The sequence below is a fragment of the Phoenix dactylifera genome, chromosome 7 (assembly GCF_009389715.1).
Source record: "Phoenix dactylifera cultivar Barhee BC4 chromosome 7, palm_55x_up_171113_PBpolish2nd_filt_p, whole genome shotgun sequence".
NCBI lineage: Eukaryota > Viridiplantae > Streptophyta > Magnoliopsida > Arecales > Arecaceae > Phoenix > Phoenix dactylifera.
This window is the reverse complement of record NC_052398.1, coordinates 7,242,779-7,269,826: the sequence shown is the minus strand read 5'-3', so window position 1 is coordinate 7,269,826 and position 27,048 is coordinate 7,242,779. Positions and strand designations below refer to the sequence as shown.

The 27,048-nt window shown below is 42.8% G+C and overlaps 1 protein-coding gene across 1 annotated transcript; it reads left to right on the top strand.

Moving 5' to 3' along the window:
- Window positions 1–5,673: 5,673 nt before the first annotated feature.
- LOC103718504 (pyrophosphate--fructose 6-phosphate 1-phosphotransferase subunit beta) lies at window positions 5,674–25,985 on the top strand. The gene is made up of 16 exons (XM_039128154.1): window positions 5,674–6,158; window positions 6,280–6,441; window positions 6,617–6,738; window positions 9,621–9,674; window positions 9,823–9,929; window positions 10,072–10,177; window positions 17,516–17,579; window positions 18,193–18,281; window positions 20,244–20,375; window positions 20,508–20,678; window positions 20,784–20,899; window positions 21,116–21,227; window positions 23,319–23,403; window positions 25,054–25,098; window positions 25,195–25,263; window positions 25,358–25,985. The coding sequence occupies exons 1-16, from the start codon at window positions 5,981–5,983 to the stop codon at window positions 25,432–25,434; spliced, it is 1,689 nt and encodes a 562-aa protein (XP_038984082.1). The 5' UTR covers window positions 5,674–5,980; the 3' UTR covers window positions 25,435–25,985.
- The last annotated feature ends 1,063 nt before the right edge of the window (window positions 25,986–27,048 follow it).

The following is a 27,048-nucleotide window of genomic DNA, read 5'->3' as shown; positions in this document are numbered from 1 at the left end:
CCGGAAGAATTTTCTGAGGCCTAACCCTCGGATGCCTGGCCTAGCGCCGGAAGAATTTCCTGAGGCCTAACCCTCGGATGCCTGGCCTAGCGCCGGAAGAATTTCCTGAGGCCTAACCCTCGGATGCCTGGCCTAGCGCCGGAAGAATTTCCTGAGGCCTAACCCTCGGATGCCTGGCCTAGCGCCGGAAGGATTTCCTGAGGCCTAACCCTCGGATGCCTGGCCTAGTGCCGGAAGAATTTCCTGAGGCCTAACCCTCGGATGCCTGGCCTAGCGCCGGAAGAATTTCCTGAGGCCTAACCCTCGGATGCCTGGCCTAGCGACGGAAGGATTTCCTGAGGTCTAACCCTCGGATGCCTGGCCTAGTGCCGGAGGAACTTCAAGAGTCAGGAGTCGGCGAGACGCTATCAAGAGTTAAAAAGAGGAAGGACGAAAGTGAAATGAGGAAACACTTTGTTTGCATTAACTTTCGTTGCATCAGGGCCGAGACCCATACAACATGGCAAAACGCCAACATACAAAGAAAAGAACAAAGAAAAAGTACAGAGGGTCAGCTTGGAGGAACCTCTGGATCGGGAACGGCGAGCACGTCCGCGAAGGGTAGGGAGACGGTTGGAGAACCGGCAGGCAATGGCATCGGAGGGGAGTCGAGGAGGGAGACCCCACTCAGGTCAATTCCGGGGTATTTAGTGGACACCCTTGCCAGGCCTTCATCGAAGCCTAAGGCAAAGGAGTCGGACCCCGCATCCGACATGTCACGGATGAACTCGGCGGACTGACGATAGGCCTGTACCGCCTGACGCTCGATTTCTGCGCTCTTCTCGGCCAGCGCCGCCTCCGCTCGCTCCGTAATCTGAGCTTTCGCTTCCATGACCTTCGCCACAATCCGCTCGTCCGCCTCGGAGGAGACCCTCAGCAGATCGGCCCGAGCCTCCATGTGCTTCGCCTCGGCAGCGACGCGAGCAGCCTCAGCCTCCTCCAGGCGCGAATGAAGCTCCTGGTTGCTCGCACGAGTCCCCTCCAAGGCCGACTCCAATTCGGCCATCTTGGCTTCAAGAGATCGGGTTCGGTTGCGGGCGTTGTCGGCCGACTGCTAGGCCTTCTCCCACCTTTCCCGGAAGTCGGCAGCCTTCCGGGACTGCTTTTTGGCTCGCTCCTCCGCCTTCCTGATCTCGCTTTCGAGACCCGAGGCAACCTTGAGTTGCTCCTGAGCCTCCAACAGTTGCCTCTCGAGGGCGGCGAAGCCAAGTGCCCGCTCTTCGGCCACCTGGAGCCTCGTCTCGAGGTCCCTGGTCGTTCTCCCCGCCGCAGCCTGGCCTCCCTCCTCTACAGCTTTCAGTCGGCTCTCGGCCTTCGCCAGGAGCCTCGCCTGTTCCTCGTGGCTCTCCTCCAGACGGATCATGTACTGGGCGAGCTAAGAGACAGGAAAAACGAGAGCGTCAGACGGAGATCAATAGAGCCTATAAATGGCGAAAGCGACCAAAAGAACACTCACCGACATGAGGCAGACGCAGCTGGCAGCTCCGACTTCAGGGATCCTCATCTGCCGGACCTGCCTACGGTCACCCTCCAGCAGCACCGTCTCGATGAGGTTTCGGGCGCCGGCGAAAGTGAAGGCCGACCCCGACTTCGCCCCGGAGCCGGACGGTAGTTCTGCGGCCTTACCCTTACCCATTGCTTGAGGGAGAGTCATGCCGACCGTGCTCGGGGCGGGGGCCGCGCCAGAAATCGACAGGGTCCCGCTCGGCCGAGGCCTCGGCGCGCCCCTCCTCGTATCATCCGAGGCCGACCGAGTCGAAGGCCGGGCTGGGGACCGACCGCGTCCGACCCGGCCGTCTCGGGCGCGCCCGGATGACACCTCCGGAAAAGCGGTAGTCTCATCACCGGAGGGCTGATACGGCGTCAACTGTCGGTCCGAGCCCGCGGCGTCCCCCTGATCAGTGGGCCCGGACCCGTCTGTCGGCGTCGAAGTCGCCTGCTGGCGGGGCTTCTTCGCCGGTGGGACCCCGCTCGGAGGAGTCCGTTTCTTCCTCCGGACCGCTTCCAGCAGGGACGCCTTACTAACAGCTGTTGCTGGAAATTGGACCCGGGGGCCGCCGTGAAGCCGTAGAAGGAGGAGCTCCGCTGCTGCAGGAGGCGGACGGCGGTGCGCCGGCTGGCTGCGTCCTCCGCCGCGGGGGGTGTGCGAGTCCTGCAAGAAAAACCGGTGGCCGGGCTTCCCGGCGCCGGCCCTCCGATGCCTAAGTCAGAGGGGGCAAGTATGTGGAGAAGGCAGGGGAGAGAGTATGTGGAGAAGACAAAGGGAATCTTGTGTTCGATTGTGTCTGTGCTGTTTTCCTCCTTTTTCCCCCAGGTCTAGGAGGGTTCTCTCCAGCTCCGGGTTTTTTCTCTTGTTTTTGGTCCTCCCTCCCTTTTCCCCCCAAGTTTCCTTTTATAGGAGGATTTTTGTTACCTGGGAGGTGACAGGAGGTTTGTCCTGTTTTGTAATAATTGGAAACGATTTGGCCCATTAATGGCGTAATGGAGAACGGGACCGGATCAGACCGGAATCAGAGAGTTGTCACGGTCGATCGGACCTGTTGGAGTGGTTGAACCGCCGGCTGTGGTGGGCCTGGGGTCCATAGATGGTAAGTGCATTTATTACCGAATGAACCGGCGGTCAGGTAGAGCCATGCGCTCTGATGGTTCAGTGATCCGGAGATCGTCTTGGGCCGTGTTCATTAAATGACTGAGTGCATCGGAGACTTGAGAGAGTCTCGTGTATTAATGGCAGGTCGTGCCGAATACCTGCGAAGATCTTATGCCTTGATGGCTTGGAGATAGTGGCAGGTTATAGTGGAGTTGTCAGGTCCCTTAGAGGGTTAGGTGGAAATTGGATATTTGGCTAGGGCATCGGCTCGGCAAGAGTGCCGAGCCGAGCTGGTCGCCCAATGGGGCGCCCTGTGGCGGGGTTGCTTCAAGTGCTCCTGGTTGGCGCCCTTTAGGCGAGCACCTTCTAACAGAGCGCCTCGGCGCTGTCTTTGGTCGGCGCTTTCTAACCGAGCAGCTTATTTTGGTCGGGCACCTCTTGGCGCGCACTCTGGTCGGCGCCCTCTAGTCGAGCGCCTTCCTGGTCGGCATCCTTTGGCCGAGCAGCTTTCCGGTCGGCGCTCTTCGGCCGAGCGCCTCTGTGGATATATGACTTAGGGTTTTTCCCCTAACAACAGCCATTGCCCTGTCCGACTGCATGACGTCGTCGATTTCTGCAAAAAGAACGAGATGGTTAGAAACTGAGAAGCTGATGGAAAGAAGAAACGAAAGAGGAGAAAAGAGCTAAAAAAGAAGAAGTGATGGCGGGCTCACGGTCGGCGGGGACCGAGCTCAGACCGACGTTCACCAAGGCATCCTCGGAAATAAGGCGAGCTACCGGGGGGAGCCAGCCCTCGGCAACCAACCCCCTCAAAACGGCGACGCCATCGGACTCCTCCCTTGACAACCTCGATAGGCCGATCGGGGACTTCATCGGCGTCTCCCAGGTTGTCCCGATTCCCCAAGAGGGATCTACGTCGATGAAAAAGAAACGCTCCTTCCAGCCATGAATGGAGGAAGGAGCCTCCTTGACGAGGCCGCACCCTCGCCGCGCCGCAAAGCACCACCACCCTCTGTCCCGGGGGTGGCCGTTCAGGCCGTAGCATTCCCAAAAGACATTCAGGGTGGCGGGAACCTCGTGCATGCGGCAGAGAACCTGGAAGGCCGTCAGGGTACGCCATGAGTTCGGCACCAGTTGCGTCGGCGCCACTCTTAAACCTCGAAGCACCTGCACGACTAAGTCCGAGGGGGGAAAGCGGAACCCAGCCCGAAGGATGTCCTCATTAATGGCGACCTTCCCTGGAGGAGGATGGGACATCCTCTCCTCAGGCCCCGGGAGCGTAACGTTGCAGGCTTCGGGAAGGTGGTACCGGGCCACGAACCTATCTAGGTCTTCGGGGACCAGCTCCGACTGAATGCGGTCCGCTCTTACTTCGTCCATTCCTAACGGCCAGAGAATCTACAGTCAGGACGGGGTCAAGAGGGGAGAAGGGACCGGAACGACTGGGGTACACTAATACGAAAGGAGAAAGTACGGAGAGCCCTAAATTGAAGAGTGGGGCAACTCACCGGAAGGGAAGGAAGAACGGCTCCGAGAGCATCAAAGGAGGAGCGAACGAACAGTCCGACGGCAACGGCAACAGCACAAGGGAGAAACTCGAGGATGCCTGTGAAGAGAAAGGCGGACGGGGGAGGGCCCCCGGTTAAATAGGCAGAAAGGCGGGTGACGCCTCGGTGACGCCAGAGGACGCCTGGCTACCGAAGGATCGTTCTCGCCCCAAAGGCGAATCGACGCCATTAAGGAAGGATGTCCGCCGAAATCCGCAGACCGCCAGATCAGCGACAACCGCCATACGCCATAAAAAAAGAGCGGGGAGCTCGGAGCGCGCGCGCCTTTCCGAGGGATGGCGGCAATCTCGAAGCATCACTTCCTTCACCCGTTCCCCTCCTGGTTCCAGGCTCGGAAGTGGGGGGCTACTGTTACGGGGGAACTTAGCCACCATGCCCCACGTGACCGGCACGCACGCCCAGGAAGACTACGGCTGCCCCTTGATCCAGCAATCCGACCTCGGGTCGGATATCTTCGGCTCCGCAGTCCGACCCCGAGTCGGCTGCCCCTTGATCCAGCAATCCGACCTCGGGTCGGATACCTTCGGCTCCGCAGTCCGACCCCGAGTCGGCTGCCCCTTGATCCAGCAATCCGACCTCGGGTCGGATATCTTCGGCTCCGCAGCCCGACTCCGAGTCGGCTGCCCCTTGATCCAGCAGTCCGACCCCGAGTCGGTTGCCCCTTGATCCAGCAATCCGACCTCGGGTCGGCAATCTCTTGACAACAACAGACTGTTCTCCTGAGGCACGCCGCGGCCCCCTGCTCCACTACTCCCTGCAACGGCCGAATCCGGCGCTGCCCCACGATCCCCTGTAACAACCGTACAAAGCGGAGCTCCACTACGCCCTGCCATGGCCGTACCCGGCGCTGCCCCACGACGCCCTGTAACGGCCACGTCAGTGGCAACCCCCATCGTGCCACACGATGACCAATCCCCAGAAAACCCCCCAGCCTGATATATATGGGGCTGGGGGGGAAGGGGGGGTAAGCAAGATTCTCCGTAGCATCATCTTACCTGCTACCTCTCCTTCTCCTTCGATTCCCTCTAACTTGATCGTCGGAGGGCCCCCACTACCCCAGTGGTGGTGCGAGGCTTGCTTGCAGGTTTTCCGGCGGAAGGTGGAGCGCAACCAAAGCAATTCCAAGGGAACCCCGTTCACACCGCTGTGCCAATCGTTCTCGGTTTGGACCCCAGCAACAGATATCATTTAGGAATTTGTTGGGGCACTTATTTGACCTCCACAAGGAAGCTGATCGTAAAATGATAATAAAAATTAAGTAGATAATAAGATATTACATTCGTCAAAAGAAAAGTGATTGAGACGCTGAGGTGAATACTCGTCAGCAAGACAAACGGCGGCATTACAGCAGCAGAGGAGATGATACGTGCGATAATGAACGTGCCACCTTTAACCAGCCCGAAATCAAAACGGGGTCATGCCGTCCTTTCACCCCGACCGGCCACGGACCCACACACCCGCCCACCGATCCACCCAAAACCATTCACGGCCTCACCAGGATCGGTTCGGACTTCAAACGCCCCGCTCGTTCGTTCCGCGTGTCTTCGTTCCAGAAGGAGATCGGGATCCGCCCTCGCATCGAGACGACGGCCGCACCTTTCTTGTCGCACCGTCCCCCTGAATCCTGATCATATAACGTCGGATAAATCCGTGACGATAACCCTAACCGATCCCACCCTGCTCCCTCTCCCCCTGCTATAAAAGGACCGTAAGCACACTATACAAAGTGATATCTCTTCTCCGTTGCTTGCTCTTGTCTCATCATCCTTCTCGATCTCCGCGGATGGCTGCGAACTCCATCCTCGCCAACGGTGGCAAGGGGCCGTCGCCCGGCCGCCTCACGGCGGTGTACAGCGAGGTGCAGACTAGCCGCCTCAACCACTCCCTCCCCCTCCCCTCCGTCGTTAGGGGACCCTTCAAGATCGTGGACGGCCCTCTGAGCTCCGCCGCCGGGAACCCCGGTATCTGTCTCCCTTGTTTTCCCTCTCCCCCTTATGACTTGATTGAGATCTATATCGATCGATCTGAGGCCAATGATGGTCTGTGTTTTGATTGTCATGCTTGTGACGATATCGATTGCAGATGAGATCAAGAAGCTGTTTCCTAATCTTTTCGGCCAGCCCTCCGCTACGCTAGTTCCGACGGGTTCCGCTCCTTCGGAGATGGCTGGGAGTCTTAAGGTCGGAGTGGTGCTCTCTGGAGGCCAGGCTCCCGGTGGGCACAATGTCATCTCTGGGATTTTTGGTGAGCGCTTCGTTTCATTGTTTCTTTTGGATTTTTACCCCTTATTGATTGATTGATTTCTTTCTTTATCCTTTTGTGGTCATGGATGATTTTTTTTTTTTTTTGTGTGTGCTTTTGGTTGATTGTGTGATGGATTAATTTCTTGGTCTCCTCATCTTTTTTGTCGTCATGGTAGATTACTTGCAGGATCGAGCCAAGGGGAGCACGCTGTACGGATTCAAGGGAGGTCCAGCAGGGATCATGAAATGCAAATACATGGAGCTCACTTCAGAGTACATCTATCCTTATAGAAATCAGGTATCTGGCTCGCCCTAATAGTTCTGGATTAACCAACCGCATCTTTCTATGCTACAGGGTTTATAGACCGTTTTTCCCCTTCTCTCTCTTGAATTTCAAATTAATATACTATTCACACGTGCTTACCTTGATTAGACAATAATCTTATGGATGAAAAAATATGTTTGAGGAATGATGATGCTGATTTTTCTAACCTAGTTTTGGATAGGAGTATTCGTGGTCTTTCTTTCTTTCTTGCTTTTTAATAGATGTTTAGCTTTTTTTGTTACTGTTGTCCAGAATCTGTAAGTTTAAATAGAGAAAAAAACTGAAGAAAAAAAAAGAGGATTAGTCTGTGCAAAGTAAAGCTTATGGTTTATAAGGAATGCCATTTTGCCTAAATATTGTACCTAAGTATTATGATGCCAATAAAATACAATAGATTTGCTCCCTGTTGTTGGTTTGACATTGTGAGGCTCAGTTGCCTCCAATAAGCTTGGTGATGGTTCATAATGATTGGTGACGGTTATGTCCTGCAATCTGAAATCCCACTGCTTTCAGCCCTAAATCCAACTCGTAACTGTAATTCTCTTCCTTAATGTACAGTAGAGCCAGACTAGCCTATATTCATATTTAAGCCTTATCAGCAAACATGATAAGTAATCTTATTATGAAGCATTTGATAGGAATATGAGTCTAGGTTTGGGTCTTTGTAATCTGTGAATGGCCAGTTATATTGTTGGAAACTCCATGGAGGTTTATGAATTTACAACATACTGAGTTAAATAAGTAGAAAATGGAACAATAGTGTAATCCTTTTGCCATCCACTAGTCATCGGACTTGTTTGGGCATATTTGGTAATCAAAAGGGACATGCACCATCACCTTGAGTTGCTTGCTTGACGACCAATCCATAAAAAAGTTATGGAAGTTATGAAGCAATCAACAAGACAATCACAACAGTGAGCCATCAATTAATGGACAACTTTTCTCAACAAAATCCAACACATTTATGAGCAAGAAAAGCAAAAGTAGCATGATTTATTGGGAGAAATTATGAATAAGATAAAGTACTTTTTAATTTATTAGTGGATAAATTGGATTCATATTCCATAATTTACTTACATTTTGAAAAGGCTATTTCAGGTGGTATGGCAACCATGACCACAACCAAGGTTCGCCGGACCGATCGTATCGGCATACCGGTGAGCACCGGTACGGTTCCGGTTCGGTACCGGCTTGGAACCGGTACCGAACCGGAGCCACGCGCGCGGCCCCGCGCGCGCGGACATAAAAAAAAACAACGCGTTGCGCGCGGACGCGTCAAATGCCACAGAGTGGCATTTAATGCTACTTGGCCCACGCGGGCTGGCGTGGGAACGGTGCCCCGTGCGGGGAACCGCGCGCGGGCGCGATTCCTACGTGGGGAATCGCGCGCGGGCGTACGTTCTCCGCTCGCGCGTTTGCACGCGATTTCCCAAAAAAACACCGCGTCCGCGCGCGTCCTCGCGAACGCATCAAATGCCACAGAGTGGCATTTAAATGGCCCACGCGGGCTGGGGCTGGCAGCCCGCATGGGCATGGTGCCCTGCGAGGGGAAATGCGCGCGGGCGCGAGTTCTCCGCTCGCGCGTCCGCGCGCGTTTCCCAAAAAAAAAGTTAAATGCCACAGAGTGGCTTTAAATGCCACTCTGTGGCATAAGAGGCCCACGCAGGCTCCAACCGCGTGGGCGCTCTTCCTCGTGTGGGCGCACGGGGAAAATGTTTTTGGACTCGGTTTGTACTGACGCGAACCGGCCCGGTTCGCACCGGTACTAGTATGGAACCAATCGAAGCCCGCGTGGGCGCACGGGAAAAATATTTTTGGACTCGGCTTGTACTGACGCGAACCGGCCCGGTTCGCACCGGTACTAGTATGGAACCAATCGATTCCGACCCAGCTTGGGTCGGAACTGTTTTTATACACCGTACCGGTGCCCGTCGGCACCGGTTCGGTACAGGCTTACCTTGACCACAACCATCAAGATTTTTTCCCAATTTTTTTGGATAGGCTTTGTTAATCCTCTTTTTCCAAGCATTTCTATTTAACACTACCTTTAGATAAAACAAGTGATGCACTTGCAGTTGTGAATATCGAATGTGGATCCATTTGATAGTTTGGATTTTTTTTTTTTTTTAACAACTAGCTGTGAACCTAATGACAAACTTTTACCTTTCTTATCATGATTGGGACTGGCCATGATTGTTTTAAGTTGGCATGACATGTGAGTATTGCTGTGAAAACCAAAGGGGCTAGATAATAAACATCGAAGAAGTGTGAATTAGTAATGGGTGCTTTTATTGAAATGAAAAGTAACATACATTGGTTGGAGAGGAAGGGAAAATATTCACTTCTAGATTGCGAAAGTTATTGTTTGAACGTAAAATTCTTTGAGAAGGCAGCACGGAAACTAAACTATTAAAGTGTATATGGAAAGACATGATGTATTTGTAATCAAGGTAAAACTACGGAGTATCAGAAACAAACGTACTCTTGCATTATTCAACATAGTCCTCAGATAAAATTTGCTCATCTTAACATTCCATAACGGTAATTGTGGTGGTGCTCCATATTTGTTCATGCCTATTTGTGCTAGTGGTTCTGTTGATACAACACCATGTGCTATCATGCTATGAATGCTAATCAGCTGTTTGACTGTTGAGTTCCAGTCTAGTTGGTGGCCTATGCATACAAATATTTAGCCAGGTAGCACCCAGTACGTTCTGATTCCTTGCACACTTGTTTCATGCAAGCATTTACTGAAACAGTAACGACCTTTATGTAGTTTATAATTGCGTCTTTTTTTTTTTTTTTTTGGAAGTAAGTTATTTGACTTCAATTTTGTGGTTTTGATATGAAAATAGGGTGGATTTGATATGATCTGCAGTGGAAGGGACAAAATTGAAACTCCAGAACAGGTGCATATTGTCTATATGTATCTACAAATACCTCTTGAATAAATGCAGTATCTATTGTGAGCCATTTTTACCCTGTTTATGTGATTTTAAATTTTCATTCTTCTCATTTTTTAACTGACTGATGCTCTCTTATGTTCATATGCATCAGTTTAAGCAAGCTGAAGAGACAGCCTTGAAACTTGATTTGGATGGACTTGTTGTGATTGGTGGAGATGACTCAAATACCAATGCATGCCTTCTCGCTGAAAATTTTAGGTACAATGCTAGAGCACATTTCAATTGACTATGCTACTTCATTTATTTCCCCATGCTTGATTAGTAATATTGGTGTTCTAATTCTCTGTTATTATTGTTCTTAATTTGAAGTTTTCACCATTTGTCTTATGGGGTTAAATAGGGCAAAGAATATGAAAGCTCGGGTTATTGGATGCCCAAAGACAATTGATGGAGATCTCAAATGCAAGGAGGTTCCAACAAGTTTTGGATTTGACACAGCTTGCAAGGTCAATTTCTTTTGAACTTCCCTTTTCTCCCCTCTGTCTTTTGTTTGCTATATCTTGATGTTATAACTATATAGTTATACTCTCCTAATGTGGGTGTTTGAGTGTTCATGTCCCAAGACAAGTGCCTGTTATACGGTATAAGTCACTTATACCCATATTTTTAAATTGATTGGCATGATGCTCATGCCTGACGTTGAATCCTTGCCAACTGCTGTAGCTTTATTCTCCATGCAATTTTGTGGTTTTGTTATGGGTATATATCCTTTGATTAACTTTCATCTTGTTTCGCTCAAATCTGCAGTCCCTACTATTTTGAATAGCATAAGTTGGAGTTTTTAGGTCTCTCACTTCTTAGTGCAGTTTTGACTCACCTGCATATTAGAGAACTTTACTATATGAGCATAGCTGGAATTTGGTGAGTCTTCTTTTCTTCTTTTTTTTCCTAGTGAGAGAAATTTCTAAAGGAATTAAGAATATTCACAACTTAACTTTTAGGTCTTTTACTAGAGTTATCAAAAATAAATATGGTCATGATCCCTCTTTCTACGATGATATTCGTACTTTTTGTTTTTGGATTCTTCTCCCACCTTGTTTCCTCAACTTAGCAAGACGAAGATGGTAATAAATCCTTTAGAGCTTCCAAAGTACTAGGGATTTATGTTTTAGTATGAACTGACAAATCTCAGTATCAGTTATCTATACATGTATCCATTAACTATAGCTAAAACACGAAAAATATTGCCACTATAATCTAGAACAGATGATGGTATGCATATGATACATCGGCTATGATATAATTGCGTTAAAATCATATCATTTATGTTTTGTGAAAGAATGAATCAAATGCCATCTAATCAGGTGCAATAATTACTCACCAATGAGCGATAAGATCAAGGTTTTTTAGTTTTCCCCATGACTCTGATGTGGGCCTATACCATGCTATAGAGGGGAAGCTTTTTAGTTCCACAGTGGGGCCATGCGCAATACATGAAAGACCTTCATTTTTATAATTTTCATCATCTTAGGCCCCTGCAGGAACCTCAAAGTCTGCCATGTATTCTGGTCAACCTAGTTTTCGCTGTGCAACAGATCTAAACCAGAACCCCTCAAACCTTCTCCTAAATGTCTCTCTTTTAGAATTAATCAAAATCAGCATTTGTTTTGGAGTTTCAGCCATAAAAGTGCCATATATATTCTAGAGTGAGTTATGAGAAGATCTGTAAGCATTGCGAAGTGAGTTATGAGAAGATCTGTAAGCATTGCGAAGCTATGTTCTAAGAGATCATAGGAAATGTAATCTTTTAATGTGAGTTTGGCTATCCTGAAGTCCAAATCTCATAGATATTTATATATCATTCATTTTTTAAGGATATGTGAATTATCTAGTATTTCCATTTTTTTCTATTGTCCCAATGGCAAACCAATGAATTAGTACACCAAAAGGATTTAAACAACCCACTATACTTCAAAAAAATGCCGTTAATTTTCTTGACCTTTTTATCTTTCTTTTTTTATTTTTTATAAGGTTTTGGCATTTATTTTTTCTTAAATTTCAGCTGATAGTATAAAACAAACCCCCAAATTTTCTGAAGCTGAACCTATTTGGTCAACTGAAGTTGGTGGTATTGTTGAGTTTTTGGTTTTAGATAAAATTCATCAAACTCTTACAAATTTATTACAGCGGATTGTTTTCTATTTTGGCTGTTTGGGTTTTAATATAATTCTCATTACTAGATGTATTTTTCTATATTGAACCTTCTATTCTTCCTCTAGTAGTAGACACTTTTCAAGTTTGAGAACCTTAAAGGTTTCTTCTCAGTTGTATGAGTATGAATTTCATAATCACTAATTAGACCCTTACTGGTCAACTAGTCGTTTAGGTCTCATTGTGGAATCGTTGTTGCCAAAGATGCGTTAGTTAATAACAAGGTTTTACATACTGTAGGATGGGGCTGTCCTGGGATTTATTGGAATGGGACACCTTGGGTCCCAACACTTGGACAACGGTTGTCTTGTCTCATCCTAATCCATTTTCTACTTCATCCCTTCTCGACACTTAGGACAGTGCCCTGTCCGAACACTTTGAGATGGTGGGATGCCCCGCCATCCTACCGATATTCAAAACCTTGGTTAAGAATATATATGTAGGCCTGTGCAGGTCTTCTGCTGGTCACAGAACATATGCAAACTAGATTGGATCACACAATGATCAATTATTTGGACTCTAAATAGATGGGACAAAGCTAGTTGTTTGAGGTATCATAGAATGACGATCAACTAGATTTCTACATTGTTAAACTAGAACAAACCTTGTGTTGCTAATGTTGAGTTGGCATTAATCTATCTTTTTTTGTACAATGCTGCCACCTCCTAAAAAGGAAATTCGCCTTGTATCATCTCCCCGCATTCTTCTGAGTTTGCTCTAGCATCTTCGTTTTTGATCACCAACTAGATTGGGGTACCCTCCTTATAGGGGCCATTCCGGCCTACACTAGATAGATATAAACCATTCTTAGATGGTTTTTGCTCCCTTTCATACATCCATGTTTTTTTCCCTTCAGTTTAACCACATATGCACCTCAACGTCCGTATCTTGACATAATTCATGTTACATTTACATGTTCTCTACTTTGACCAATTTTGTTCTACAAAATATCTCATGATGTTAAGTTCCTTATGGTATTAAATGATGGCCTTTCACACCAGAGAGTTTTGTCTCCGCTACATCCTACCTTATTTGGTCCTAAAATAGTCATTAGCCTCTACCTTTTAATTTGTTTGTATAATAGAACCAGCCCCTCGAAAATGTTCGGGTCGAAATATGGCTTTCAAATTAAGTTCCGAATTAGTAAATGCTGCCAAAGGGAGTGGCGATGCCATACACAAAAAGGAAGCGACTCATAGAATGGCAGAGGCAAATAGAGCTGTTGCGGGGTTTCACCCCGGCAGCAGCCCACACACCAGCCGAGCAGGGAAAGCATCTGCGTCCCTCCCGAGGTATTGTCCGCTCTGGGATTGCCGCTTCGGGTCTCCGGGAGGTCGCCCAGGGTCTTTGCCCAATGACAGTCCCGAGCCCTAACGGCGCGGGGGTCCGCGGAGGTACTACCCCTACCCTCACGGTTTTGTCCTACAAAAGGGCCCTCGGTAAGGAGAGGTTATTGAGCCCCCCATTTAAGGCACAGACCTTTCCGCTGATTAGCCGATGTGGGACTAAACTGGGAACCCCATCCCACAACACAGCCCCCCCAGCGGGAAGGTCTGTGCGTGGCCGGGGCCCTTCCTCTAGCGCCAACTGTTGCGGGGTTTCATCCTGGCAGCAGCCCACACACCAGCCGAGCAGGGAAAGCATCTGCGTCCCTCCCGAGGTATTGTCCGCTCTGGGATTGCCGCTTCGGGTCTCCGGGAGGTCGCCCAGGGTCTTTGCCCAATGACAGTCCCGAGCCCTAACGGCGCGGGGGTCCGCAGAGGTACTACCCCTACCCTCACGGTTTTGTCCTACAAAAGGGCCCTCGGTAAGGAGAGGTTATTGAGCCCCCCATTTAAGGCACAGACCTTTCCGCTGATTAGCCGATATGGGACTAAACTGGGAACCCCATCCCACAACATAGCCCCCCCAGCGGGAAGGTCTGTGCGTGGCCGGGGCCCTACCTCTAGCGCCAACTGTTGCGGGGTTTCACCCCGGCAGCAGCCCACACACCAGCCGAGCAGGGAAAGCATCTGCGTCCCTCCCGAGGTATTGTCCGCTCTGGGATTGCCGCTTCGGGTCTCCGGGAGGTCGCCCAGGGTCTTTGCCCAATGACAGTCCCGAGCCCTAACGGCGCGGGGGTCCGCGGAGGTACTACCCCTACCCTCACGGTTTTGTCCTACAAAAGGGCCCTCGGTAAGGAGAGGTTATTGAGCCCCCCATTTAAGGCACAGACCTTTCCGCTGATTAGCCGATGTGGGACTAAACTGGGAACCCCATCCCACAACAAGAGCTTTTGCACATTTTTGTTAATCCATGAACATGATCACGAATATCCTCTCTAGATAGGAGTAGGTCCTCCTTAAAAAGTAATTTAGTCCCATCTACTAGAGCTTGAAGAATTCTCAAGCCCAATACATTGTTGTATCGTTGCAGGTATTTCTCTTTCTAACCATACAATTACTAGTACCCCTGTTATGATTCCAAATATAAGGGTAAAAATGGATACAAACATTCATATGAGTCTATATAGCTAATAGGGATTTCTTGGGAATCTCTTGTTGCAAAGTTTGGTTGCGTTTTCTGCTCTAACTACACTGTCATTAAAGCTGCACTTTGTATCCTCTAGTGTGGCCAAGACTGTTTTATAAATCTTCCTTTCATAATTTCATTATTTATCGTTCTTAATTATGAATTGCTTTATATTATGTATGCCTTATGGATTGTTTTACATTTTTGAGTTGCATAGTTATCAATTTGGTTTCCTTTTGGAAATTGTGTAGATATTCCGTAATTAATGGGAGATAGAGCTTTGATATCTTAGAGTGGTCTTATATTTTTTTGGATATATGGTTTATTTTTAAATTGATTAAGATGAATGTCCAAACCATGGTTAATATCTTGCAAATTTCAATAATCTAGATTGGTGTTGGTGTGTTGCTATGATTGGGCAATCCATGATCTGGATTGTTTTCGGAGAGGATCTGATAATTGAACTTTAGATCATCTGATGCAAATTGTAGATCATCCAATCTATTGGATCATTCCTTTCACCTAAACCAGCTGTTTGTGCACCTCATACATGATTGGAATGATGCCTCCCCCATCTCATGCATGAAGAGTAAACTGGCCTCCCAAAAATTATTTTGTTCCTTTTAGATGGATTTTTGTCAGATTGCTATTGATATTATTTAGCTAATTTTTAGGATGATTTAAAGGAGTTTTGGATGCACATTTTCTTGATTTAGTTTCCCGTTTAAAGAGTTTTATTTGGGGCTTGTTTGGTTCGCGGGAAAAGAAGGGGGGAAGTGTGGTCAACGGGAAAGTAATGAGATGCCTCTTGTTTGGTTGGAGTTTTCAAAGAAGAGAGACGGAAAAGTTGTATTCCCATGGGAATATGATTTTCACGTTTCATGGGAAAGTCTATCCCATGAGAAACATGGAAAAGTTACTTTTCCGTGAGCCGGAAATCACTCCATTTTTATTTTTTCCCAAAAAAGCCCTTCAGCATTAAAGACCTAATTTTTATTAAGGGTATAATAGGAATTACACATAACTTTTGCAAAAAAGTGGATGGTCAATCAAACATAAGCACTCTGAAAATCTGTCACTTTCCTATTGTCAACCAAATATGCCAAAAGTATTTTTTCAGGCATCCTCTTTTCAGGAATCTACTTTTCAGAAATCATATTCTTAGGAGAGAAAATGCTTTCCACGAACCAAATGAGCCCTTGAATTAAATTGAGATGTAAATAAGTGACTAGCTGGCTTCCTAGTGTCCTAATATGAAGAATTCTGATATCTATCATTCCAAGATCTGGTTCGTTCAGTTATATCAATTTTGGAGTCAAAGAGAAGGAAAGGAGTCCAATTCTAACCCATTATAAGAGGGTTGGTATCCATCTGCACGAAGTTGATTGGATTAAGTTTTATATGAGGAAGACTAATGTAATAACTTGCTGCAGGCTCCTTTTCCCTTCTTTCTTATTCTTTTATTTGACTTGTCTTTTCTCTCTTTTCAACTCTCCTCAACCCTGTTATTTCTCTTTACTGTGCTAAACACTGCTGTTAAACAGCAAATTTCTTACTGATAACAAGATTTCTCCTGTTTCTTTGACTTGTGGCTTACTTTTTTTTTATTTTTTCGTATTCTTCAAAGAAATCTGGAAAGATCGTAGGATTCGCGGTTCAATCAACAATCTGATGCGGTCCAACCCCCTTTACGATTTACGATCTCAATCTCAACAATGTTGGTCGAGAAGGGTTTCTTTATATTCTGTTTATGCCAGATCAATCCCAAAGTGCTTGTACAAGGTTTCACTTTTATAATTTAGTGGAAATAGGATCATGTCAGGTAGTAACATGATTTTATTGTATCATTTACCTTTTTAATACAAAACTTGAGTCGAGGCTGTTATTATGATTGGATATCTTACTTAGCTACCACCATTCTTCCAAAGGATTTAGTTTGCGAACATGTTTACTCTCTAATCCTACATTTTTCCTCATGTTTTGTTGTGCAGTGAGTTGTTAGTAGAAGCATTGTTTTGTCTTCAACTTCTGCGTATATCTTGTCGGGCTTCTATTATTATTATTATTGCATTTATATCTGCAAAGATATTGATCTTTAGCAAGTTCTGTCAAATATTTGCTGTACGCTTGTTTTGAAAGATTCAAGTTCATGGTTGATATGAGCTGCTTCTGAGAGTGGTTAAACTCCCAAATGAAGACTGAATTTTTTTAGTTTCACTTCGAACTGACGTGATCAGGGTTGGTTTGGGACTTGTTCGTAGCAACATTTCCTACATAAACAGCTGCTTTTTGTAATTCTTTGGCTCTTTATTGATTTGCTTTAATTTTGAAAAATAAGTTAAGAAAGGGATTTCTTTTCCTAAGCTTCGTGAGACTTTAAGCTCAAGGAGGGAGGGAGTTGTAGAGTAGATTGGACCTCTTAAATAATGAATTCAAGAATCGTGACCAAATCTGTGATACTTGACTTGAAGTGCTCTTTATAGTTTCTTGAGCTCCATAATCCCACGAGTTCTAAGTATATTTCTTCATTCCTCTCCCATGTATTACTTCAAGAAATCATTTTTGTTTTTAGAATATGTAGATTGATCATCAAATATTTATTAGACTAGGAATGTTTTCTCTGTACTCTTGTTGGGAAGCTGAGTGGTTCTGTATGCGTAATTGAGAAAACTGGATAGGGAATAACCTGTCTTTTGGTAATTGTTGTCCTCTCCTAAGAAAGGCATCGTGTTCTTGGGAGGTGGATTTGTGTAAATGAGAATAAAAGGCAGCATGTGATGTCATTGTGATGTTTCTGATCCTCAACCTTCCATCTAGTTGGTGACAAATGAACTTAAAGTTATTGACTACCATGCTTTTGTCTTCACTTACAGATGCATGTTACAAACATGCACAAAAACATGTGCAATGTGCAACTTTTGTTGTCACATAGTTGGAAGTACTGTCTTGAATTCCATCATATAAGAGGTGCAAATATTAATCTTTCTAGCAGGACATGCACGATTTTCTTTTCATTACTTCAACTATGCAATGACTATCCTCCTAGACTCGTGGCCGTCTTGTGTTTCTCACGTTGTTGATGTCCTTACTGCACATTGTGGGGCTTGTTTCTTGCTTTGCAGATATATGCTGAAATGATAGGAAATGTTATGACAGATGCTCGGTCAACTGGGAAATATTACCACTGTAAGCTTCTTCGTTATTGATAGCTACAGAGTTAATAACATGTTTTTCAAGCTGCTTTGGTGTTAGCTACTGAAACATTATCAATATACGGCTTACTACTTGTGGCTGATATTTATGCAGATTGGCCTTTCTTTATAGGAACTAATGGCTAGTAAAATGTGGCCTCATAGTTAGGTCTGCTTGTGTTTATGTTCTTGATTATTATTGCTATGTACCTTATATTAAAGGTTTGCAGTTAATCACTTGTGTAAGGCAGAATCATGTGCCCGGACTGAGTACTCATCTTTCCTTAGGCTGGGCTAATTTAATGTTCAACATGCAGAAGTTTTTCACATTTTTCATAACTAGTTAATTTAGGCAATTGCTGTGCTGTTTAGCTGCTCATATTAGTAGCTAGTCTTCAAGTCTTTTCATTCTGATATATTCAAATTTCTCGTTCTCAGTTTTTTTTTGTTATGTAGTGAAAAACCATTGAACGTAGATTTGCTAGGTTTTGAAACAATTTTCATATGATCAGGGTTATTGGCAAATGCCCTGTTTTCTATGCCGAATATTCACAAAGCCAGTTATTTGCTCCTGTAAGCAAACCTTGAAATGTTTATTGCTTCTGCAGTTGTAAGGCTTATGGGACGTGCTGCTTCTCACATCACATTGGAGTGTGCTTTACAAACACATCCAAATATTACTATCATTGGAGAAGAGGTGATTTTCTTGTTTTCTTGCAGATTTTATTTTAAGTGAACTATTTGAGAATATATAACTTTGCATCACAATGTGCTGCCATGCTACAGGTTTTCATAATCCATATTTAAACTTGCCTCGGTCCAGTCAATGTTTACAAGGGTGTCTTTGAGGCTGTCTCGCCTCATGCCTTGATGCAAGGCACTTATAACTGTTGCTAGACTTGGGTTAGTTGTATGAATTGAAGCAGAACGCAATGCATAGAGAAGCTTGTGGGGTTCTTAAGCTGCATCTTAATGCATGTTGTGTATGTATAAAGCTTTGATTACTGTTAAAACTCGTGTAATGAGCAAGTATTATTTATTTTACATGATGTTTCTATGTGTATGAAAATTCCAAATTTTTCTATTGGGGGATTTGGAGCTCTACAATTTGTGTTCCATGGGAGTTTGAAAATATTTAGATATTAAACAAAAGGCTACTTTTTCATATAATTTTCGTAATATTTGTGGAATTATGTATTGTTGCTACACAAAAGCTTTGGTCAAAAATCCCATCCAAGCATATTCATATTTATCATGTTTTTACCAAAGTATACACATTACAGTTCAAGGCTTACCTGCCACCACCTTTATGGACATTAATTTTGACTGTGGACTTAATCATTTAAGTTGACAATGTTTTTTCCCCTCTATTGCCATACTTGCTGGCAAGCTCTCATCACAGATTCTGCAATTTAAGTCAAAGTGTTCAATTAATTTATTTCAAATTTCTTAATGTTAAGGTCCTTAATATATTCTTGCTTATCTCAATTCTTGATGCCTGGTTGGACAGTTTTCTTTTGTCCATTTTTGCCTGTTTCATCCTGTGCTTAATTGATTAGAGAGCTAAGCTTTGCTGATATCTCAGAAGTACTGATTCGTGACACTTTTGACATTCTTGGCCAACTTTATGCTAAAAATTGTTAGATATTTAGTGCACTGGATGTTTCTTTCAGCCTCTTATTTGTAGCATGCATGATGCACTCAATGAATTGATAGCACAGTGTCTGATCTGATAGTGAATTCATGTATTTTAACTACGGTTTCTTATCCTAATGGGTTATTGGACAGTTTATTGAAATTGTTTGTTTATATAATTATTTAACTAGCATTTCCTGAACTCGAAATGAGGGTCTTGTATTATGAAGTAATATGATAATGTTTAGGTTGGCTAATTTCTTTGTACCACAATGACTAAACAAATAGTTGAATCTGTATTAGACCGTACATTCGATTTTATAATCTTTTTGTAGCTAATAAATCTAGGGAATTGCACTTCCAGAATGGTATGAGATAGCCAAAAAGAATGAAGTATAGTAACAGAGGAATCTAGCCAAATAGACAACAATCCAAAATTCAGTATCTGCTGAAATTTGACAACGTACACCTTTTTTTGGAAAATTTGAGAATGGACATACAATGCCTGATGTTATCTTTTCAGCCCTCCGGATATGGCTTGTGGAGATCCATTTTCATGATTGATTCTTATGTAAAGCTTTTCACGGTATATGTCTGAATATCTTCATTTATGTAATTATTTTGTTGTTCTACCTTCTTAAGGTTTTTGGTATCTGTTTTAGATCCTTTATATTGTATATAGGTCCTAAGAGTATCTGCTTTATAGTCACTCATTAAATGCTGTTTCACTGACTAATATTCTGGCATCTGTCCAATGAATTCCATTTTATCTGTTTTCCATAACACATTCTGGTTAGTGGTTGCATTAGTACCAAAATGGTTGCTCGTTATACATGGCTTATGAGCAAACTCATTTCATATATTCACATTCATGGATTTTAAATGCATGTTCATGACTTTGTCTTGTCAATTATTTTATTGGGCATCTCTGTTCGTTTTTTATTATGACTTTCTACTGTTAATTATTTTATCGGGCATCTCTGTTTGTTTTTTATGATCATATGAAATTTATCATTTGTTGCAGGTGGCTGCCAAGAAGCTAACACTCAAAAATGTCACAGACTTCATTACTGATATAATCTGCAAGCGTGCAGAGCTTGGTTACAATTATGGAGTTGTTCTTGTACCGGAAGGTTTGATTGATTTTATTCCAGAGGTATGCCATATTTTACTTTCTTTAGTTTTCTTGAGTCTAAGATTGGTTCCAAATGCCCCTTGGACTTGTCTTGCGTTATTAATAGACCGACAATTATTGGATTAGAGAATGATGATATTCTGCTATCTTCAGGTTCAGCAACTTATAGCAGAACTAAATGAGATCTTAGCTCATGACGTTGTTGATGAGGAGGGACTGTGGAAAAAGAAGCTTAGTGATCAATCTCAGCTTCTTTTTGAATTTTTACCTCAGGCTATCCAGGAACAACTGTTGTTAGAAAGAGATCCACATGGAAATGTACAGGTACTTGAAGTATTTAGGTTTCATGTTTAGTTTCTCATCCTTGTAAATTGTGTGAATCAAATACTCATGCCTATTGTACCATGTCTTCTTATTTGAAATGGTTAGGTTGCCAAGATTGAAACTGAAAAAATGCTTATTTCTATGGTTGAAACTGAGTTGGACAAGAGAAAGTCAGAGGGAACATATGCAGAGCAGTTTAAAGGGCAATCCCACTTTTTTGGGTAGCCACAATACTCACTGGTTATTTTTTGTTATTTTTAAATTATGACTGTCCCAAGATAATTATTTTCTTTGATTTCTAATCATCATGCTGATCAGCAAATTTTGTAATGATAGATCTGGAGCATCTTATCAATCACATTTTAAACCCACTGTAACAGAAGTGCCTTTGTCCATCTTTCTGCTTCTGATTTTTGCAATGTGGATATATATTGCAGTTATGAAGGAAGATGTGGTTTGCCCACAAATTTTGATGCGACATATTGCTATGCTTTGGGTTATGCTGCAGGAGCTCTTCTCCACTCTGGAAAGACTGGTCTCATTTCTTCAGTATGTTACATCTACCACCTATTATTGTTCAGTTTAACAAATGTGCCTATGACATTCTATCTTAATTTTTGAATTCATCTGCTTCATGCAGCCTAAATCATGTTTTGTGAAACCTGGTTATACCATTTCATGTAAATAACCATTTTTACTGCACTGCTTGTCTTGATCGGAACAGATATGCTTCATCAGAATGTAAGAAGTTAAATTAATAAAGAAAAATAAACTAGTAAATATGAGAATTCTCCTCAAAGCCTATGGTAAAGAATGTTATGCTATCTTTAGCATGGAAGAATGCACCTTGATGGCCAGGAACTTCTATGATTCTACCTTGGGTGCTGCACCTGCTTAAGGACCTCTCTTGAATCTCAGTCTCATATCTGCATCATAGGCACTTCCGTAAATTGTTCAAATTTTTCACTTTCCCACCTGAAGCTGGATCTGCTTTCCATACCTGCTCCCACTTCAAGTAACTAAACATTGCACATCCATTTACTATGTTGGCTTCCTGCATTTGGTTGTAAGATTGATGCACACAACATTTGATGTCATAATCAATGTTATCCATTTCATTAAACATAGATTTGAATTCACTTTCGAATGTTGGCTGACATGTATCTTATCAGAAGTTTCCATTCACTGGATTTCAGACTGATTACATCAAAGATTTTTTTTCTCATGAACTTCTGACAGTAGGTTGACTTATAAAATTGTGGAAAATGTAGGAATCGAAGATGGCCCTATTAGGCACCTAAACTTGTGTAGCCCTATCATTATTCTCATTCAACTTTTTCTGGAAATATCTTTGCCACTGTTTCATAATTTCATTGTTCTAAATGAGTAGTTCTACTGCTTTCACTCCATGTATTCGATGGGGTCTAGATTCTACCTTTGATCTTATTTTTGCTACCTGGATGTTATCTTTCTCACCCTCCTTTGAATTCAGCTTCTTATATGTACTGAACACTACATATTTTACCTCAGTGACTTCTTAACTCACTTTCTTAATTTTTTCCTTGACTTCAATTTTCTATTTGTCATTTCCTAGGATGCAACCATCTTTAGCATTGAATTTTCACTTGCTATGAATGTGCCACATTTAGTACTTTTGATAGGTTAATTCATTGAATAATGAAGTTTGACTGTAAGATATATGAATGTTTATCCTTACCAGTTAATCTTGTCAAGAGCTTTGTAGTCTATTTAACTAATCAAAAAATTATTCTGAAATTTTAGCCTTGCCTATAAAACGGATGATCTTATCCTGGTTTTGGCCCAACCCATAGAAGCCTATGGGTCAAGTCTTAGACTAATCCTTGACCTGAAGTCAAATTGCATCAGATCTGTTTTCGGTAGACTTGTACTTGACCTGGTTTTCTTGCTCTCTAGGCCAGTTTTATTATCTGGACATGGTATGCATTCTTTGTAACCATGGCTGTTAATTTTGATGGCTTATATACAAGTAAGAGTACTTTGTTTTCTATTCTGCCGCCAATTTATTATTGCTATATTCTTGATTTTGTATTATTATGCAATTTATGAGATATGGGTATACCATACAAAACTTTGCGCGATCCAAACACATCCATCCTATAAATGAAGGGGTTGGTTTCAATCTGATTTATGACTTGCAGCCAATTTCAGTAATAGCTTGCTTTTGTTAGATCAAGACTTCATCTGATGACTTGCATTTAGGCCAAATCTGTTGTGTGGACAATGATGCAAGATTGCCTATTCATTTACAAAATCTAGATACACTTAGTCACTTAGGTTGTGTCAGTAATTTATTATGTTATATTCTTCATATTGTCACATTATGTAGCAAGATTTAGGTCATCCCAGATGTACACCTTATTTTCTGCTTTTCGCTAACATGACTTTTAGAAGCTCTCAACAACCTTACATTGGATTGCTCTATTATAATTGGAGTAGACTTGTGTTTGAATTATGATGGTGGTATATCTTTATTCAATTTTATCTATGTTAATTGGATAAGGATCTTATGTATATATGGGTAGGAATAATACGCCCCTATACATTCAGTGGACTAATATAATTTCAGTAATGCTCCCCTTTTCTGGTGTCATTGCTTAGGTGGGTAACTTGTGTGCGCCTGTTGAGGAATGGACTGTTGGAGGCACTGCACTGACATCATTAATGGATGTTGAGAGGAGACATGGTATGTGATAAAATATCCCTGTTCCTTTTATTGTATTGTGAATGTGCAACTTTTCTGTTTTTATTCCGTTAGATTTTTTTTCTTTATTTTCCTTTTTTTAATCTACATTCCTGGTTTTCTGAGAGATTAGGCACTATCACTACATTGCCAACACCCAAGTGTATGACTCCAGCCTTTAACGACTCCGCTTTTCCATAAATTCTTGGTTATCCTTCTCCAGTCTCTCTTTTATCCCGTCCCACCAATTTGGCTCGCATGCATAGCATGTGTAGGGTTCTATTTTTGTCCTATAGAATGGACCATATGCAATGCGGTCCCGAGTTTGGAGTTTTAGGAAAGTAACAATGTATGTGAAAGTACCTTGTGGCTGAAGGTTCATGCCTTTCTTTTTAGTTGACATACTCGAGTCTCTCAACTTTTTTTTTTCCTTTTTAGATTTGTTTTGCCAATATAATGTGTATAGTTTCCCTCCTCCTATGTTCTAAGTTAACAGCTATATCTCACCTGCAACTTGACCTTGAGCTTTTCTTGGGATAATGGAAAAGCATGGTTGGCCGGGTGAGTAAAAAGATGAAAGTTTACAGGAAGATCGGTGTTAAACTCATTTTTCTTGCAACATGATGAGACATGCTTGCCCCTTTTTTATAAGTTCTGCTCCAGTTAAAGGAGTCTGGAACACAAGTATGTTTCTTTATGTATAAGAAGATATTTGGTTTTTTGTAAATTGATAAATTTACAACTTTCTAATTAGGTCAGCAATAACTTTTCTGAGATTTTATGTTTAATAATCATTGTAGTTGTGATAAAGTAGCTGCAGAAATAACTGCAGGGTGAAAACTAATGAAAGCTGAATGAAAGAGGAACGTATAAATCTTTCTGCTTTTCTTGCACTGAATTAGGGTATAGTTGGATTCATTCCACTTAATTATTATATTGGGAAACTAGCAATGCATAATCACGTTGTTCCTATGTGGAGTAAGCTGGTGGATTCAGGGGGACCGGCAATTAATCTGGCAAGGCTGTATATACAAAGCTGCTTTTTGAGGGTTTTTTTTTTTTTTTTGGATACAACAACATCAGAAGTAATGTCTAGAAAGATTAAAATGTCATGGAACCAATTATAATCAAGTGTTCTATAGAATGACCAATATCTTAAATGATCATATTAATTTTTTCCTGTGTTGCATGGTGAGCGGTGATAATTGGTCCAACCTCTTTGTACATTGTTTGTGCATAAACTTTCCATTAAGTTACCTTGGTATAAAGGCCTCCTAAAGTTATGGAACTGAAGCATCAGAACTGATCTTTCATGATAACCTGACGTGAGGCATGATCTTCAACCATATGTTATCAAAATATGAAGACTATGATAAAATTGTGGGTATATAGGCAGTATGCCATAATTTCATTTGTGTTTGATATCTTTTATTAATAGAAGCCAAATGAATTTTGCTTGGTTGTAGTTTTCTCTTGCTTTTCCCCTTTCTCATGGTGGTTTGAGAATCCGCCACAGGAATTTATTGTCTGGTTAAGTATTCGTTGCTTGGTTGGTTACATGTAATTATAGAAGCAGTTTTAGAATAATGTCTGTGGTATTATTCTTTTTTTTTTTTTTTCTATGGACTTAACGACTTCTGAGCCTACGTGCAGGTAAGTTCAAGCCTGTACTAAAGAAGGCAATGGTGGAGCTTCAAGGTAGATCTTCTGCTCTTACCAACACACAAGCCGTCTCTTTTCCCTATTGCCTCTCTACCTGGTCTATCGTCGAGCTCACCAACTCTAATTTTTCAGGCGCACCATTTAAAAAGTTTGCGTCCGTGCGAGATGAGTGGGCCCTGCGCAACAGATATATTAGCCCAGGTATGTTTCTTCCGTGGGCCAATTCACCCTTGCTTCTGCAGAGGTAGGATATGGCTTGCTTCAAATTAAATTAAATACCGTTTAACCTCCGCAGGCCCAATTCAGTTTATTGGCCCTGGATCCAATGACGTCAATAACACTCTGCGGCTGGAACTTGGAGCGCAGGCATAATGATCTCCAATATTGGTAACGTGCTTTTAATGAGGAAAAAAAAAGGAAACCTCCATGAGGGTGTGTTTCTCCTTATTTTGAAGGGTGAATAAGACATAAGTTGTTCTTGAAGCAATCTAGCTGATGTTTAAAAAAAGTTGATTTTGGACCATTGTGGAAGGTCCATTGTGCCGTAAGCCAGAGCCGCACTGCACAATATTACCATCAAAAGATTGTCTTTGCCACCAACCGTTGATTGTATCATATTCCATAAGATGGGGCCATGTTGGAAAAATAAGCTATATACGTGATTTCGTTATGTACATATTTCACTGCCGCCTGTAATGAGCATCCTGCACGCTCTTCAGCGGGAATTAAAGACTGCTCCAGCTTGCTTGAGTTTTAGTCGTCGAAAGAACCATCAAGCTAGACTTTCTACCAACCACTGGTGGTTGTAAGAGTGGAACTTCCAATTGGTGGACTGGTGGTAGCTTGGTGTAATTAATTTCAAGTGAAATACCTGCTCAACTAGCTTGTTTAAGAAACCTTGCAAGAATTAAAGACTTTCTCAAGACATTGTTGTCCCTCACGTACAACCTTTGAGTTCATTGTCACTAGCCTATTTAGTATTATAAGTAAAAAATATTCTCAAATCATAATATACGAGTATATTTGTTTGATAATTTTTGTGTACTATAATTTTATCTTGTGATTATGGGAATATGTAATATTGATGGTTGATAAAGAGGGCGGAAAGAATGCGGCAAATCAGGAAGGCCAGGAGAAAATAGGGTACCTATCCATCCCTAGGGTGAAAATAGATCAAATATCGTCTTGATCATTCCACATCTAAATCTACTGAATATGGATGCAAGTTATAACCATGTCCTTCAAAGAAAAGCATATAAAAATATGCATGCATCAATGCCCGAACTGTAATTAAATATTTGATTTTGCTTACAATTCTATTTAGTTTCATGTAGCTATCATAAACTCCAAAAGAAAATAAGTCACAAGGACACATTTTTGGTTTAATTTTCTTTCCATGCGATGATATTTTTTATATGATGATTTGCATTCTTAATTAGTTAATAATCAGATGTTTTAACAAAATTATTAGGATCCGAAACAAAGCTCAGATGATTTGCTTCTGTATGATTATTTATTTATTTAAAAAACTCAAAAGACATTTAAAATGAATTAAAAAATATATAATGGAATAATTTTCTATCCATAAAATTAAATTATCCCGTTAATTTTGTGTTATATTCTTATTTGCAAATATTCGATCTAATACTGAATCTGTTTAGAACAAAAGTGAATACAAATTTATCTGATTAAAAGATATGTATCTATATTTGATATTCATCAAATAGAAAAAGGATAGAGACATTGATACACTAATATCCGATCTATTTTCAACCCCACCTAAACCCCAGTAACTTAAACAACTAAACCAGTTAGCATCCTGCAGAAATAGCTTATCTCACTAGATGAACTTTCATTAAAAAAGAGTAAATAAAATAGTCATCTACTGGTTTCTTATCCACCGTAGAGTTCCTGACCCAACTGGGAGTTACTGCGAGGCTAGAGTTTGAAAATGCAATTTACTTTGTTTGGATGCTGGAGGATATT